The sequence below is a fragment of the Cotesia typhae genome, unplaced genomic scaffold (genome assembly GCF_013202065.1).
Source record: "Cotesia typhae breed Kobodo isofemale line unplaced genomic scaffold, CoteBio_Ctyphae contig_26, whole genome shotgun sequence".
Classification (NCBI taxonomy): domain Eukaryota; kingdom Metazoa; phylum Arthropoda; class Insecta; order Hymenoptera; family Braconidae; genus Cotesia; species Cotesia typhae.
Genome location: NW_027423732.1, coordinates 2,760,971 through 2,777,523, shown reverse-complemented (window position 1 = coordinate 2,777,523; position 16,553 = coordinate 2,760,971). Strand labels below are relative to the sequence as shown.

The 16,553-nt window shown below is 26.2% G+C and overlaps 2 protein-coding genes across 3 annotated transcripts; both read right to left on the bottom strand.

The window, feature by feature from the left end:
• Window positions 1-1,476: 1,476 nt before the first annotated feature.
• Gip (hydroxypyruvate isomerase-like protein Gip) lies at window positions 1,477-15,313 on the bottom strand. Of its 2 annotated transcripts, none has more exons than XM_074240155.1 (6): window positions 15,166-15,313; window positions 7,296-7,524; window positions 7,099-7,210; window positions 6,858-7,030; window positions 6,669-6,788; window positions 1,477-4,871 (listed from the first exon to the last, which is right to left on the bottom strand). In XM_074240155.1, exons 2-6 carry the CDS (start codon window positions 7,489-7,491, stop codon window positions 4,684-4,686), a joined length of 789 nt encoding a protein of 262 aa, XP_074096256.1. In that variant the 5' UTR covers window positions 7,492-7,524; window positions 15,166-15,313; the 3' UTR covers window positions 1,477-4,683. The 2 variants fall into 2 exon arrangements, with proteins under 2 accessions (XP_074096256.1, XP_074096255.1); XM_074240154.1 differs by having other exon boundaries at window positions 7,296-7,510; window positions 15,166-15,305.
• Window positions 7,506-15,337, bottom strand: LOC141525602 (serine hydrolase-like protein). The gene is made up of 3 exons (XM_074240153.1): window positions 15,219-15,337; window positions 15,017-15,108; window positions 7,506-13,554 (listed from the first exon to the last, which is right to left on the bottom strand). The coding sequence occupies exon 3, from the start codon at window positions 13,545-13,547 to the stop codon at window positions 12,651-12,653; it is 897 nt and encodes a 298-aa protein (XP_074096254.1). The 5' UTR covers window positions 13,548-13,554; window positions 15,017-15,108; window positions 15,219-15,337; the 3' UTR covers window positions 7,506-12,650.
• Window positions 15,338-16,553: the final 1,216 nt, after the last annotated feature.

Genomic DNA, 16,553 nt, shown 5'->3' with positions numbered 1-16,553 from the left:
GCAAATTTTTTTCGGCTGGTACCCGGAAAAAAAGTAAACTGTAATAAATAACAGTCGATTTATAATAAGTAATGATCAACTGCTAAAAATTACCACTTCAAACAGTATAATCATGATTTTACTATTCACATTGTAATATTTACAATTTAAACCTTACAATTTACTCTTTACATGAAAGAAAATACTATTTCAAACAGTAATATTCGCCATGTAAATGTCTAAAATGTTAAAGTAAAATGTTAAAGTCAATATTTACAAAGTAAAATGGTAAATTTTAAACGCAACGCTAAAAATTAAACTGTAATTATTGACTTGCTTAGATTGGTAAAATGTATATTTTAAAAATATAATTTTTACTGTTTGAAATATTAAATTCTCCCAGAGTGAGACCCCCTTCTCTTTCATCTGAGTTTCCCTTCTCTTCATAATATGGACTATATATTGAAATGGCAAATTTCACTGTTTGAAACTGTAATTTTTAAAGATAAAAGAGTCGTTATTTACTATAGTGACAACTACTAATTACTTATTTTGGATATTAAATTATAAATTGTGGCTTTTATACTTTCTACATTAAGTTCTGTAATATTTACATTTTTGCCACCCCGATGTCCGCTTTACTGTTTGAAACTATAAAAACTAACCGGAATCCGAGTGAATATTACAGTTTACTTTTTTCCATGTAAGAAATTATTTAATAAAATTTACACTTTTTGAGTATTATATAAAGTGTGAATTGTAGTAACTGCATAATTATTGTAGTAGCTGCAGAATTAATAATTAATATATTATTTATTGAAAGTTCGATTTCATACTTAAAATATTGATGGTCCAATTGACCCCAAGCAGTGGCTCAATTGCCCCTGAGCGGGGGTCAATTGAACCATTTGACGCATTTGCGTAAATTAATAATTTTAAAAAATTCTCATTATTTATTGTCTAATTTATGAATTGATAATGATAGTAGACTTAACAAACTACCTTTCTAAGAGAAAAAAAGTTAATATTTAGTTTTAATTTAGTGATAAAAAAATTGCTAAACTTTTTTTGGCTCAATTGACCCCCTCCTCCCCTACAAAAAAAGTCACATTCTAAGGTAAAGTACCTAGTACTTAAACACTTCTAAAAATGGGACCAGCAGTTGAACAGACTTTTAGAATTGTTGTTATAGAAAATCCATGTATATATTATGAGTAATATTCACATGTTATAATTATTCAATGATACAGTAATTGATTTCTATGAGTTTTTTCAATTATAAATCAAAAAAATTATATTTTTTTTAACTTTAAAGTTGACATATTGAGAATAGCCGATAGATGCTATTTTTTTTTCATGAAAAAGGTACTAAACCGTAAACCGAACAATTAGAAAAAAAAAACGGTACTTCATCATTTTAAGTAAAAAAAATTGTACCACCCAATAAAATAGTTTTTTCTTAATATTAAATATTTTTTGCAAAGACATAAACTAAAATTTTTATATTAAATTTTAGCGTTCAACTACACCTCCAAATTTTCCAAACGGTACCTAGAAGTTGAACAAGCTGAGGCCGTATAATTTTAACCGCACTCTAACCTCTAATAGGTTTATAGACTAGTGATCAGCATTGTGATTTATATCAATTATTGCAAATTAAATAAGTTTTATAGCTAAAAATAAATGTAGTTAAAAATTATTGAATGTTTTGAATTGAGTGTTTTTTATTTATAATTGAAAATTTGCTTTGTTATTCATAAAAAATGTCATTAAAAAATTAAATACAAATATTTCTCATTTTAAAATCAATATATCAAATATTCTCAGCGTTATTTTTCATATTAATCAATAATATGTTATAATTCTTTTGATATTTCAATGAAACGTTGATAATTTATGGTGGGCCCATTGCCATATATTTTATTTGTTCAACTACTGCTCCCGGAGTGTTCAACAACTGCGGCTTGTCAGAATTGATCGTTCAACTACTACTTCTTTCATAGTCTATCTTAAAAACGTTGTAAAAATATAATTATTCAATTATTTGCGTTATTTTGCTCTTTAATCAATTCAAAATCGTTTATATTTTCGTAAAAAACACTAATTTGAACTAATAATTACATCTTTCTATATATTAAAAGTAGGATCAAATACGTTTATTTAGTTAATTTTAAACAGTTACTATTGAGTGGCGCTAATTATTTCTCTGCTGGTAGTTTATTATGAAGTGGACCTAATGTTAATAAAATAACAACCACGCCATAAATAAATATTAATAAAAAGATAATTAATATAAAATTAAGTTTTGTTGCTCTTGTAAAACTTGATAAAATTTAAATATGTCATTGTTTGCCTCCTATCCCTCAAAAATTGAACTTATGGAGCGACAATAATAAAAAATATTGTAATTCATTCGGCCGTTTAGTGGCGATTTTAACAACGATTTTTTTTCGATATTCGCTTTAATGTTTGTGACGCGAATGTTCGAAAACGAGCGTAAATTTCCGAAATATCGTCGCTGTCAAAAAACTGCCACTTCCCGGCCTTATGACATAAATATCTATTTTATCATCAAAGAAATAAATTAAAAATATTTTTGACTATAATTAAGGACGTTCCGATAAAAAACCGTTTTCTTAAAATTTTTTTGAAATTTTGAGTACTCCTATACTCATAAGTATCCTCGATACGCAGGAATTTTTTTAAATAGTCCTTGCGGCATTGAATTTTGAAATATTAGCATTTAAAATTTGTATATTTTACAAAAATTTCATTTTTGTGAAGATATTTTTTTGCTATCTCGAATAAATAAACTTTTTCTTGAATCAAGAATATAAAGTGCTTACTGCAAGAAATGGTGCTATCCTTGTTGCACTCATGATTATAAAGCTATTGCAGTTTTACGTTTTTCTTCTAAGCAAATGAGAATTTAAAAAAATAAACGCTCTGCTACGAAACAGACAATTAAAAAATCTAGAGCGTTTTTTTTTTTTTAAATTCTTCTATGTTTAGAAAAGAACTACAAAGCTGCAACTGTAGGGACCGGTTGTTAAGCCAAGATGAAGAGATCCACTCTTATAATTTAGATGAAAAATATGAAAATATATCATGTAAGCAAACTATTCGTAACGTGATTGGTCAAATATATCAAAACATAAAAATATATGCAAACCCTAAATTCATGCGCGCGCAAATTTGAATTCTAGTTCAAGATAAAAAATTCGTGAAGCGCGACCACCGGTTGTCTTCAATGTAAGTTTCTTGATTCAAGATTATTTCTCTTGAGGTTTTCTTTATATAACTTAACTAATGATTAAATACAGTGTCATGTTATACCAAAAAAATTATACATAAGACAGCCATTGCGTTACATTTTCAAATAAATTTGATGAGGTTCGAAAAAACATCATAATCATACTGCGTAATTTGTACTAAGTGTAAAGAAATATACGAGCATAAACAGTAGCGCTGTACAATTTGTCTGAATTGAAAGACTTTATAATTTAACTTGGTAAATTAATTTGTCAGTCTGCTAGCTAATCTGCATTAATCGATTAATCAATTAACCGTTTAATTGGTTTAATAGCAAATTTAATAGCTAATAGCTAAAATTATAAAGAAAAAATTATTATCATACTTTACTTGGTAAAATTTTTATTTACATAATTAATTGATAGTTTTTTAAATAAAATAATCTTTTTGAAATATTAATAAAAAGTAGCCATCAACTCTTATAATTTAGATGAAAAATATATGAAAATATATCATGTAAGCAAACTATTCGTAACGTGATAGGTCAAATATATCAAAGCATAAAAATATATGCAAATCCTAAATTCATGCGCGCGCAAATTTGAATTCTAGTTACTTATTAATCAATAAGTTATTGTTATTATTTAGTGTGTACAATAATGTCAGAGTATAAGCTCAATCAAGCTATTTCAGTCATAGTATGTTATGTAAAGAAAATATGAATGTCACATCAATTTTTATTTAATTTTTTTATATAACCATTATATGAAACCATAGTTGATTAGGCCAGATCAGAAATTTTTCTACAGAAGCTGCCGTCTTATTCAATAAAACTGATACTTTGTTCTTAACACAGATTATGTATGATGTTTCATCTAATCTAATATTTGCATTAAAGATTCAAATTTTTATGCTAATACGATAATTAAAGCGCTAAACAAGGTAAAATAATAATTTAAAATTAATTGTGAATTAATTAAATATAGTTTTTAAATTAAAAATTGAAGTAAAAAAAAAAGAAAGTAGACAAGTTATAATGTAACATCTATCTGCGTTTTATTGGCTAAATACTTACAAGTTTTGATTACATTTTTTTATAATGCTTCCTTATAAAATATTAAACTTTAACACTCTTAATATTCAGTACCTTAGAAAGATTTCTGTCTTACAAGAATTTTTTCACTAATTCATTTATTCTTTGTTAAAATAATATGAGAAATGCAAAAAAAAAGCGCGCACTGTGACAAATTATCACAAATTAAACATAAATATTTTGAAAATATATTTTCTTTTTATTCTTTACTGCCATTTCATCGATTTCAATGTAAAAATGGAAATTATGATTATCACTTATGTCAAATGTATTTAATTATTTTGTTTTTATAAAAATTTATAATTTTATAAAATATATATGTTTACAGAAAAAATACAGAATAACAATATTTTTTTTTTTTATTGCTTATAACCAAAATTTTCTATCCACTTTAATCCTTCTATTGTTGTTGTTTTGGGTTTGTATTCTAAACCTATGTAACCGCTGTATCCAATATCTTTTATCACTGAGAAAATATATTTATAATTCAACTCTCCCTCTGTATTAGGCTCATTTCTGTGAGGTACTTGCGCAATTTGTATGTGTCCTAAAAATGTAATTATAAATAAATATATTATGGATTATGATGATTTTTTAGAAGTAGGATCCACAATATTTGAACCTATATAAATGATAAGTAGAATTTTTATTTAAAAATCATATTTTTTTAAGTTTCTTGAGAAAAAAATAATTTCAGAAGAAAATATTTTAAAAAAATGTAAGGATTTACTATTTTGAAAAATTTTATCCTTGCATATTATTTTTTCCTGTGTGTAGAAATAGGAAATATTTAAAACCCTACGTCTAAAAAATTTAACTGTTTTGAAATACATTGGCTTTAATAAAAAATTACAAATCGTAAACAAAAATTAAGTACACGGCGAAAAAAACATAGGGATTTTTCCTATTTTTGCATAGAAATTTTTCCAATGTTAACATGGGAATTTTTTCTTTATTAACATAATAGAAATATCCATGTGACGTAGGGAAAACTCATTTATCACTTAAATTTATGTAACTTAATTTAATAACTACAAATTTACATAACAATTTTCTCATTCGAGTAATTTCAGATAATTTAAAAGTAAAACAATGATATACAGTCGGTTTGTGATAAAAAAATTCGAGGAAATTTTTTTCAAATTTTGCTTTACATTTCGAAAAAATTAAAAATCCAGCAGATTATGGGCGGTGTGGCTTGAATTGCAATAACTTTTTCAAAAACTGTCTTATTGGGACGTTTTTTTTTCCAAAATTTTTTTGAATAAATGTTCTTTTTGAGAAAAAATAGAAAAAAATTATTCGAACTTATCTTCATCGTTATTTTTTAGATTTTCCGAAAAAATTCCGAATTTCTTGATGATAAACATTTTTAATTTCTTTTTTCTTTCTTTCATATGAAACTTTAACATTTTCAACAAATATCCAGAAAATTTCAGAATGGTGTTTTTTCGATTTCTATTTTTTAACTTCCCGCTAAGAAAATTAAAAATTTTCAAAAATCGGGAAGTTATTGGTTTTACCCCGTTTTGTAAAAATCGAGTTTTCAACAGATCTCGACGTTTTTAGGTCCTAGGAAGCCATTTCGAGGATTCCCGGGAGGGTGTCACCGCGCGTGTGTGTGTGTGTGTGTGTGTGACTTTTGAACGGCTTGACCGATCGAAACGCGGTTGGTGGCATTCGATTAGGTTCCACCAAACTTAGATTTCCTGAAAATTTGAACCGGTTCGGACGGGTAGATTCCAATAAATCTAAAAAAAACTGCAAAAAAAATTTTTTTCAGTTTGCTGCAAACCATATCAAAATCGGGTTACTAAATTAAAAGTTATAGCAGTTTAAAAATAAAAAAAATCGTTTTTCATCAAACTTTTATTAGACGTTTGGGCTCAAAGAGCTCAAAAGTATCAAACAGCTTATTTTTTAGCTTGGAGAGCTCAAAATATGACAATAAATTTTTGAACTCGAAGAGCTCAAAAACATCGTAAAAGCGGCAAAATTGCAAGCGCGTGATAACTGAACTTAGCGGGAAGTTAAAGGGATGGCCTTTAGGGTCAACCGTTTTCCAAATTTTTTTCAATTGAAAAAATAAGTCATAAATGAATTTTTCCTACGTCACATGGATATTTCTGTCATGTTAATAAAAAAAATTCCCAAGTTACCATTGGAAAAATTACTATGTTAACATTGGAAAAATTCCTATGTCAACATAGGAATTTCTTTTATGCAAAAATAGGAAAAATCCTTATGTTTTTTTCGCCGTGTAGTAAAATTGATAAATCGTTTTGCATGAAATTTGATAAAATTGTAGTTTTTTAAATAATATTGTGTTTCGAAAATTAATTACCAATATATTGAGAATAATCCTTCAGAACATTTGTAACATTTCCTTTAATATGTTGAAGATGAAAAATATCACACATTATTTTCAAATGTGGACTGTTAATTTTTTTGACAACTTCAATTCCTAGTTAGAGATAAATATTAAATTAACAAGTTACATTTAATTATTTTAGTTCAAATAAACAATCTCTACCTTTATCAAAACAATTTAAATAATAATTTGGCACCGAGTAAGGGTTTATAGGTTCAATAATACCAATAATTCCTTCTTTCTGAAATTGATCAACAGCATAACGTAAGTTGGACTCATAAACTGTGTCATTTGCTGCTGTCGGATTTTCAACAATTCCTGCCATAACGTGAATTCTAAACAAGGTATGCAAATTTAGTCAAAATTCGCAATCCTTAAATATGTATAAATAGGTTTTACCAACTTTTTGCAATTCAATGCTTTGGCATAATCAATAGTAAGTGTAATACTATTTTTAAATTTATCTTCATCACCAGGTATAGCAGCAAAACCTAGCTCGCCTTTAGTAACATCTCCTAAAATTTAACAATTTATAGTTTATTATCCGGACGAACTATTAAATAAAATTAATTATTTAATCATAATAGTTATAAAGTTTACCGGTGAAAACATTTATCAAAACTTGATCAATATTAGCATCATTTTTAGCTTTTTGAACTTGTTGAACAGTATACCCAAAAGGAAATCCACTTTCTACTGCAAGAAATCCTGATTCTTTGGCTAATCGATAACGAGTCATCAAGTTTGGAGATTCAGTGAACATAAAACTAAGATTTGCGGCTAATTTAAATGCCATTTTTAAATACTCTTCTTGTCTACAGAAAAAAGGCTTATTTAAAAAAATAATCGATGCTTATTAGTCGTGTTATTTTATAAAACTATTAATATTTTATTTTTTATTATACGATAATAAATATCTTAACCCCACTAGATTGAAGTAAAAACTTATCATTTGACTTTCAATGTTTTCTCAGTGATAAACAATTTAAAATTCTGTTTATCAAGAATATAAGATATGATTGTTTACAATAAAACGTGTATTATATAAGTAATCATTTATCGAATGTTTGATGGAGAGAAGTAAGCGGAGTTACCTCACTGTAAAAAAAGGATATTATAGCTAGAAAAGAAAAACGAGGAAACTTCTGAGTAAAAAATCAACAACTACTGCTGATGATGTATTCTTCTCTTGATAGTTAAACAGATTGACATTTATTACTGTTCGAGACCGACACAAATAACTAACAATACGTACGGTAAAATAAAAAGTTTGTTAAATACAAAATTTTTATAACTTTTAGAACATCTGCAAAACAACTGTACAAGAACGTTCTCTCACGCTCTCAAATTTATAATTTTACAAGTATTTTACTGTTTCCAAAAATATTTTTATTTTATTTAGTTTTAGTTTAGTTTATTAATAATTGTGCCAAGGCTGATGCCAAATGGCAAAGACAAAATATACAAAAGAATATTTACATTATTTACATTATTGTGCATTTTAAATTAAATTTAGTACATTGATTGGTTCCATGATAATTGATCCCTGGACAAAATATCCTTGGACAAAATATCCCCGGACAAAATATCCCCAACAATTGATACCGTTTATTCGATATTAGACAAACACATACACTTTTAACCATGCTGTGCCCTTGAATAATTTTTTTTTTTAACTTTCGAAAATTATAACGAATCCGAAGGATAACTTGTCGGGGATATTTTGTCCAGGGATCAATAAGCCTGATACCCATTAAATTTCAAGAAAGATTTGAATTTATAAAAAATTAACTAACAATTTTAAGATTTTATAAAGAATTAACAAACAAATTTAAGAATCATAGAGAAGAAAGTAAACAGATAAGAGAGTTAGAATTATAAAAAAAAAAAAAAAAACAAGAGAATTGACTACTAGTTTAGGATCATACATCAAGATTAAATAAATAATCAAACATCTTGTTTTTGAAAATTTCCAAGCTAGATGATTTTATAATATCCTCTAGTAATTCTTCCCATAATCGTATCACTGTGACAACGAAGGAATATTCATATTGAGTTGTACTGAAGTTCGGTAGTTTAAAGAGGATATTATTTTTCTTCGCTGCTAGTCGTTCACAGCGTCTTATATTAAGATCTTCTTGGAATAACTAACGCAAATAACAGGGTTTACCAATTTCTAATAGTTTATAAAAATAGCAAGAAGCATAATAAATACGACAACCCTTTATTGACAGCCATCCCAATTTACGTCTATAAGGCGAAACATGTTCATCACGCTTTAAATTAAATATGAAACGAATTGCTGAATTTAAGGAACGTTAGAGTTTACAGTCATTATCATAAGTTGAATTTAATAATACAATGGAACAGTAATCAATTAATGGTAGAATAGTTTCCGATACAAGTAATTTTTTAATTGAGGAGGTGTAAATGTTTCTACGTAATTTCAAACTGTATAATGCCGAGTTGATTTTACTTATTATTTTTGAGATGTGTAAGTTCCAAGATAAATTATACATTAGGTGAAGTTCAAGGCACTTGGTTGATTCTACATAAAGGAGAGCTACACCATCAATTACAAGCTGCGGAATACCATCACGTAGAAGAGATTTTATCTTATTATTTAAACCTAATACCATTGCTTTGGTTTTTAGTAAATTTATACTATCCTCATATTGACAACACCGTTTAAAACGCCTAAAACTTTTCTTAATCAATCAAATAACGTAAAAACATCCTTTCTAAACGCAGTGACTTAGACAGTAAGAAACAAACTTAAACTTTGACAAATTACAGTCAGTCTACCGGTAACCGTAAAACAGATCATACATACATATACAACGTCTCCACGAATTTCTTGCTCCCAAACTTTAAATTCAATTTTACTATTTTGTGTATTAATTTGTGAATTAGTTAATCTTCATTTGTTTTTGTCAATAAAGAAAATTAAATTAACATATTTTCGTTAATCTTTAAATTAAAATGAATTAAAGGAAACATTAACACAACCAAATAACTTCCGAACAAATTGTCGTTAAAAAACTTTACGTGACAATTACAATGATCAGATTACGATATTCTAAAATTCAGTGACACCCATTAAAGAAAGATTTTCTTGAATAAATAAAATTATTGAAGAAGACCGAAGTTGTTTTGGAGCAAGAAGAAATTTCATTTTATCCAAGATAATTTTCATCTTTCTCAAAATTTTCTTTCCCATTTTGTTCATATTTGTGAACTTAATTTTAATAAATTAAACATAATTTTATTGTTGAATTTTCAATTAGCATCAAACTAAAAATCTAACAACACCGTAAATATAGTAGTAGCTGATTACAATAAAACTATAGTCCTATATAAAGAAATCTAACATTAACAATGTATAAAAAATATGAGTTATTGAAAAAATAATACAATATATTTTTAAAAATTTAATAAGTACATTTGTAAAATAAATTATTTATTAGTTATTGAACAAAATCTTACACAAAAAAGAGATTTTTTTTTATTTCCCGTATTTGATATGTTAACAATTATACTCTTTATCACCACCATAACTATTTACTCTACAATTATATCTAATTTTTGTTCCCTATTCCTTTCAATTTCTAAATATATTATATTTACCATAAAAAGTTTGTATAAATTATCAATATATACTCTTAATACAATAGCAGAGAGGCGATTCCTTTGGACGTAATTTATTTATTTTTTCATTACTTTAAGTATTCTGAAATTATTAAAACTTTTTTTCCCCCAATGAATACTTAAGATATTTATCTTTTATAATATATCTTGTTAAAAAAAAAAAAAATCATTAGTTTAAATTATGGTATAAATAAAAAATAAAACCATATTGACAAATCTGGGGGTTGATTGGACGCAATATAATTATGATATCGTTAATATTACACTGAAAAAAATTAACTTGAATCAAGACAAAAAATTCTTGAATTAAATAAAATTTACTTAAATCAAGTGAAATTTCTTAGCTTAAGAATTTTTCAACTCAAACCAAAATGATGAAATTCTTTAAATTTATTTACTTGATCCAAGTAAATTTTTTTTTCTGTGTACTTTATTTTTAACCACATAATGTCATAAAATTATCAGATTTCCTTCAATCTAATTAAGAAATCCCGAGACCTATTTTACTGTTTGCTTAAAGAAAAATGAACTTAATTATTCACCACCAACATAAATTAAAACTTATTAATCAAATTAATGAATCTTTAAAATTATCAACTCTCCTGTACTTTGACCAAATTGTCCCACTAATATCTATTTCAGATCAATAATAAATAACATATTTTTTTTTTACAAGACCTACAAATCTACTTCAGCGGGTTGAATAATCATTAATAAAAAGAATTTTAAACTAAAGTTCGAAAATTATCACAATAAGGTATTAAATTTTCATGTTAAAGATGTACGAGCGTAACAATAATTTTTGATTAAAAGGGGACTAAAAATTTTTTTCTGTCTAAAATTTGCTTCAATTAATTAACTGGCAAAATTTCACAATAACCGTTTATATTTTAAAGTCATGTATCACGTATAACTCAAGTAGTCAAGTGATCATAAGTCAAGTAGTTGTGATCATAAATTAACACACGGAAACAAGTAAACTGTAAAATTTACTCGGATTCTGGTTAATTTTTATAGTTTCAAAGAGTAAAGTGGGCATCGGGGTCGCAAAAATATGAATATTACAGAACTTGATGTAGAAAATGTAAAAGCCATAATTTACAATTTAATATCGAAAATAAGTGATTAGTAGCTGTCTTTATAGTAAATAACGACTCTCTCATCTTAAAAAATTACAGTTTCAAACAGTAAAAATTTTAAAATAAACATTTTACCAGTCCAAGCAAGTCAATTATTATAATTATAGTTTCATTTTAAACGTTGCGTTTAAAATTTACCATTTTACTTTGTAAATATTGACGTTGCTTGTATTAGAAATTTAGTAACTGTATTTTGTACTTTTTATATATCATGCGATCATTTTTTAGGTACAAAATGATAAATATCAAAGTCAAAATTCTTAATCATTATACTTTAACATTTCAGACATTCACGTCGTGAATATTACTGTTTGAAATTGTATTTTCTTCCATGTAAAGAATAAATTGTAGCATTTAAATGATAAATATTACATAGTGGTTATTAAAATCACGATTTTACTGTATGAAATGGTCATTTTTAGCAGTTGATCATTACTTATTATAAATTTACTTTTTTCCGTGCAAATGAATTATTTCATACTAAATTGACTAATAGTTGAAATCGACCCCTTTCAATTTGAAAGAAATTTGGTCAAAAGTTTTTCTTTCATCATAAAACGAAGAATTCTGAAGATGTGTTTTTTCAACTTTCGAAAACTATTGTAGATACAGAAATAAATTTTGTTTGTTTTAAGGAGAATATTTGGAATTGTAGAAAAAATATGTTTTGAAAAAATAATAAAAAATTTTAAGAATTTTAAATGTTGAAAAGTTGTCAAAATTGGCGTTCGAAATTAAATTTTTTAATATCTTTAAATGATCTTAACATATTTTGAAATTTTCTAAAGTGTTTTTGTTTTTTTTTTTTTTTAATTTCCAAAATGTGAATTTTTGAGTTTTGGCCCCAAAACCATCCTAACTTATTCTTAGTCATCAGAATTCACAATTTTTGCATGCCCTCGCTCATAGACGCTTAATAAACAAAAGAATACATTTTTGAAAATCACTTTTTTGACCTCTACAGCCCGTATAAACTCGTGATTAAAAAGTAAAAAACTCTAAAATTTTACGAATGGTTCAAAATTTTATGAATTGAATTTTAATTCGCACTAATATAAAAAACCTTTTATTTTTTTACAATCAAAAGTGTTCTCTCTCCTAAATATTTGTAGACTCGATATTCACTATTACATATAATCATTGTTTATTTAAAAATTTTCAATACTGTTTAAAGTTTACTTTTTATATTGCTATCTAAAAATGGCGATACAATCGTCGATACTCTTTCAGGATTATTATTATGCAGATCATGATTTCCTTCAACAACTTTGAAAATCCAAGTGGCTGGAACAAGTTTTTTAAAAAATTCTAAATTCTTAAGATTGTCTTGTGATAAGTGAAACCAAGATTCACTGGATATAATGATCATTGTTGGTACTTTAAGAAATTTCGTCAACTCAATGTATTGATCTCGATTAAAATTAGGAAAACACATTGGCTTAATTCTAATGTCGCGATTATATTGATACTTATCACCAATTTGAGTGACCGCTCGATCAAACAATGCCTGAGCAGCTTCTCTATTCAAAGGAAATTGACGTCGATTTTGCAAAGCATCTAATACCTGATCTTTTGTATACAAACGAGCCGGTAATTTCTTGTGTAAATCTGATAAAGTTGCTTCGTAAGTCTGTTTGATTCTTGGTAGCAAAAATTCATCATCAAGAACTCGCGGCAGCAAGGCATCGAAACTTATAATTCTCTCCAGTATGTCTGGGAATAATATACTGAAAATTATCCCTAATTGTCCTCCAAAACTATGACCAATGTATAAACATTTTTTCCAATTTAATTCATCTAATGCGAATTTGATAGCAAGAATAAAATTAAAAAAGTCTAAATTCATTCCTGCTGGAAAGTGACTAGACAATCCATGGCCCGGTAAATCTATTGCAACAAAGTAATAATTATCCGGTAATAATTGAATAAGTCTAGTAAATGATCCAGCGTTATCCAAAGTTCCGTGAACTACTAGAACACGTTTATTCTCAGGTGATCCCCAAGCTTTGGCTGATATTTGACCCCAAGGCATTTTCAGTTCCAATTCTGTACATTTTTTGCCCATTTTTATTCTAAAAAATTTTAATATTTTTATTTAAAGTTAGATTTATCTCAATAAGGTAAAAGCACCAATAAATGACAGAAGTCTTATTATAGAGGCATTATATTTTAGGCGTATTTTTGAGCTCTATAAAAAAAAAAATAAAGAAGATTTTCAAGATCAATTTCTTAACATACACATGAAAAAAGGTTTACTAGAGCCAAACAAATATTTTTTTTCCTAATTATTTTCTTGAGTGAAAAAAAAAATTTTTTTTGACACAAGAAATTTCACTTATTCCAACAAAATTAATTTTCTTGCTTTAAAAAATACGTATCTTGATCCAAGAACATCTATTTAAGTCAAGAAAATCTTCTTGTTTTAAGAAAATTCAGCCTCTTGCTCCAAAAAATTCAGTTCTTGATAGAAGTAAATTTTCTTGTCTTGAGAAAATTTTTCTCTTGCTCCAAAAAATTAAATATCTCGATAGAAGTAAATTTTCATTAATATTTTTAGTGATTATCATGTCAAATGGAAAGATCAAATAATATTAAATCATTTTTTTTATTCAATATGATTAATTGCACGCCAAAATAATATAAAATGGGTATCAAATATTCAAGAGAAAAATTTTCTCAAGGTGAGAAAATTTTTTTCTCAGCTAAAGTAGATAGCGCTGCTTCCCTAAAGTATCTAAAAATCTTGATCAAATATAAAAATTTATTGTATTAAATATGTATGATAATTTGAATTAAGAAAAAATTACTTCTACCAAGAATGGAATTTTTCAAAAAAAATTTTTACTTCGGCCAACAAAACTTCAATCTTCCTTCAGGCACCCGAAAATCATCTTGAGCTAAGAATTTTGTTTTCCAGTCAAGAAATTTTTCTTTCTGTGTATGTTTATTGAAATTTTATAATTAAACTTAAAAAAATTTTATTGTGAGATATCGAAAAAAAAATTACAAAAAATTATGAGATAATTCGAAAAATATAAAAAAAAAAAAAAAGAGCAGTGAAAATACTTGAAATTTTTTTTTATATTGAACTTGACAAATTATGTAAAATTTGTGGCCGTACAGTAGAATGCTCTCTTGAAGTGTTTAGATAAACTTAATGTTTGTAAAAAATATTAAATATTCACTGATAAAAAAAAGATTATTTGACTCTATTGAAATAGCTCTTAAGCATAAAATTTCTTAAACTATTTTGTTTATCAAGCACTCGTTTAAACAGTTAATTTTTAACTATTTTTTCATTTATTCACATTCTATTTTTTATGAATAAATAAAGAATGAAAAATCAACAATATTAGACATTTACAATCAAGTTAATGATTATTAATTTTAAAATAACGGGTGTCAATAGTTGTGACATAAAACTTGAGCTGGATGTTAATTTGAAATATGTTTAAAAAATTGTAATTTTAGCCACGTCTTTTATAGTGTCAATAATTGATGCTTTTACCTTATGTTAAATTATAGAATACTAACGGTTAGAAATTCAGAGAACAATAAATAACAAATAATTCAATAGAATTTCACTTGTTTACTCTGGCTTAGTTCGATGGGAATTCTCATAAAAACTAAATTTATAATTACAAAATAATTTATAGTAAAATTTTATAATATTATTTTTTCACCTTCACTTGAGTTAATTGATGGTGAATTTATGTGAACTTAGAGAATAAATTACTTCTTATTCCAAAACAGTGTTATCATGCAAAAAATGAAAGTCCATCGGTCAGTTTGACACTAAATATGTAAGTTGTTTACTCTATTAATTGTTGTTTCATTTGACTTGTAACAATTCACTCAACTAGAACATGGTTCATTCACAAAGTGTGGTTATTTCACAAACTACAATGCTGTCTCACTGTCGGGTGGCAAAGTCAAATCCGATTTCACTTCAGAATCAACGCAATAACTATTGACATCAAAATGATTTATTGAAAATCGACTTTTAGTTTTAAAAGTTGATCAAGAATCGATTCTTAGTATTTGACTTGTGCTAATATCATCTGTCTGAATGTCTGATAATATCACCTTACTTAATAACTAATTAATTTTATTTAAATACTGACTTGAATAAATCTCAGGTGTCAATTCTCATCTCGTGTTCATGAGATGACAGCATTATCAAAACTTGTTATCTTAAATTCGATTCTTGATGAATTTATTTTGATTGATCAATCAAAATTACTGTTTTTCTTTTATTTTTCATTTTTTTGCCATAAAAATATTTCTGACACTGAAATTGACAGAAATTTTTTTTAGAATTTTATAGCAATGAAATTATTATGAAAAAAGTTTAATAAAAATAAAGCTCCACTTGTAAAAATGAAAGAAAATTATGAAAGTTAATTTAGCAGATATTTGATCATTTTTAGAATTTTTTTACCAAATAAATTATGGCAAAAAAAATCGACGAGTAGAAATTTTGTAAAATAAATGCAATTTTCTAAAATAATTTTTCAGAAAAAATTCATTTATTAAATAAAATTAAAAAATTATCAAGTGATTGCTGACTTTATTGCCATAAAAAAATTATGAGTAAAAAATTTTAGAAGCTTTTTTTTTTATTTTAAAAGATTTGTTATCCTATCCTATCCTATAATATAAAATTGATGATTGAACTGAAGTTAGTTTAGTATCGAAAATCTCGAAAGAATGGTCACTGACTCCTTATTGGTTAGGATTAAAGCGCGCGCGTACGCGCGCAATTTGAATTCCTAATAAAAATTAAAAAAAAACTGATAGTTGTCAGTTAACTTCAGCATCACAAAAATTTTCTAATATTCAAACTATAGTACTTAAGATAGTTGTTGCGTGATAAACATTTCAACAGAAAAATTACAAAAGTTTTTTTATCGAAAGATAAATATATTGATAATTCACTACCAAAATTTCAGATCAATTGACCGCGCCATTTTTGAGTAATTAATTTTCGAAATTGCATCTTTTACATGTAGAGGTATAGAGAGATTATGAAGTTAGCATGAAATCTTCTCTATATCTCAATTTTCTGTTG

Coding starts and splice junctions, on each gene's coding strand:
- Gip (XM_074240155.1), bottom strand. CDS start 7,491: ATGGCATTTAAATTAGCCGCAAATCTTAGTTTTATGTTCACTGAATCT. Junction 6,789..6,857: donor TTTAAATTGTTTTGATAAAG/GTAGAGATTGTT, acceptor ATCTCTAACTAG/GAATTGAAGTTGTCAAAAAA. Junction 4,872..6,668: donor GGATTATTCTCAATATATTG/GTAATTAATTTT, acceptor TTACATTTTTAG/GACACATACAAATTGCGCAA.
- LOC141525602 (XM_074240153.1), bottom strand. CDS start 13,547: ATGGGCAAAAAATGTACAGAATTGGAACTGAAAATGCCTTGGGGTCAA.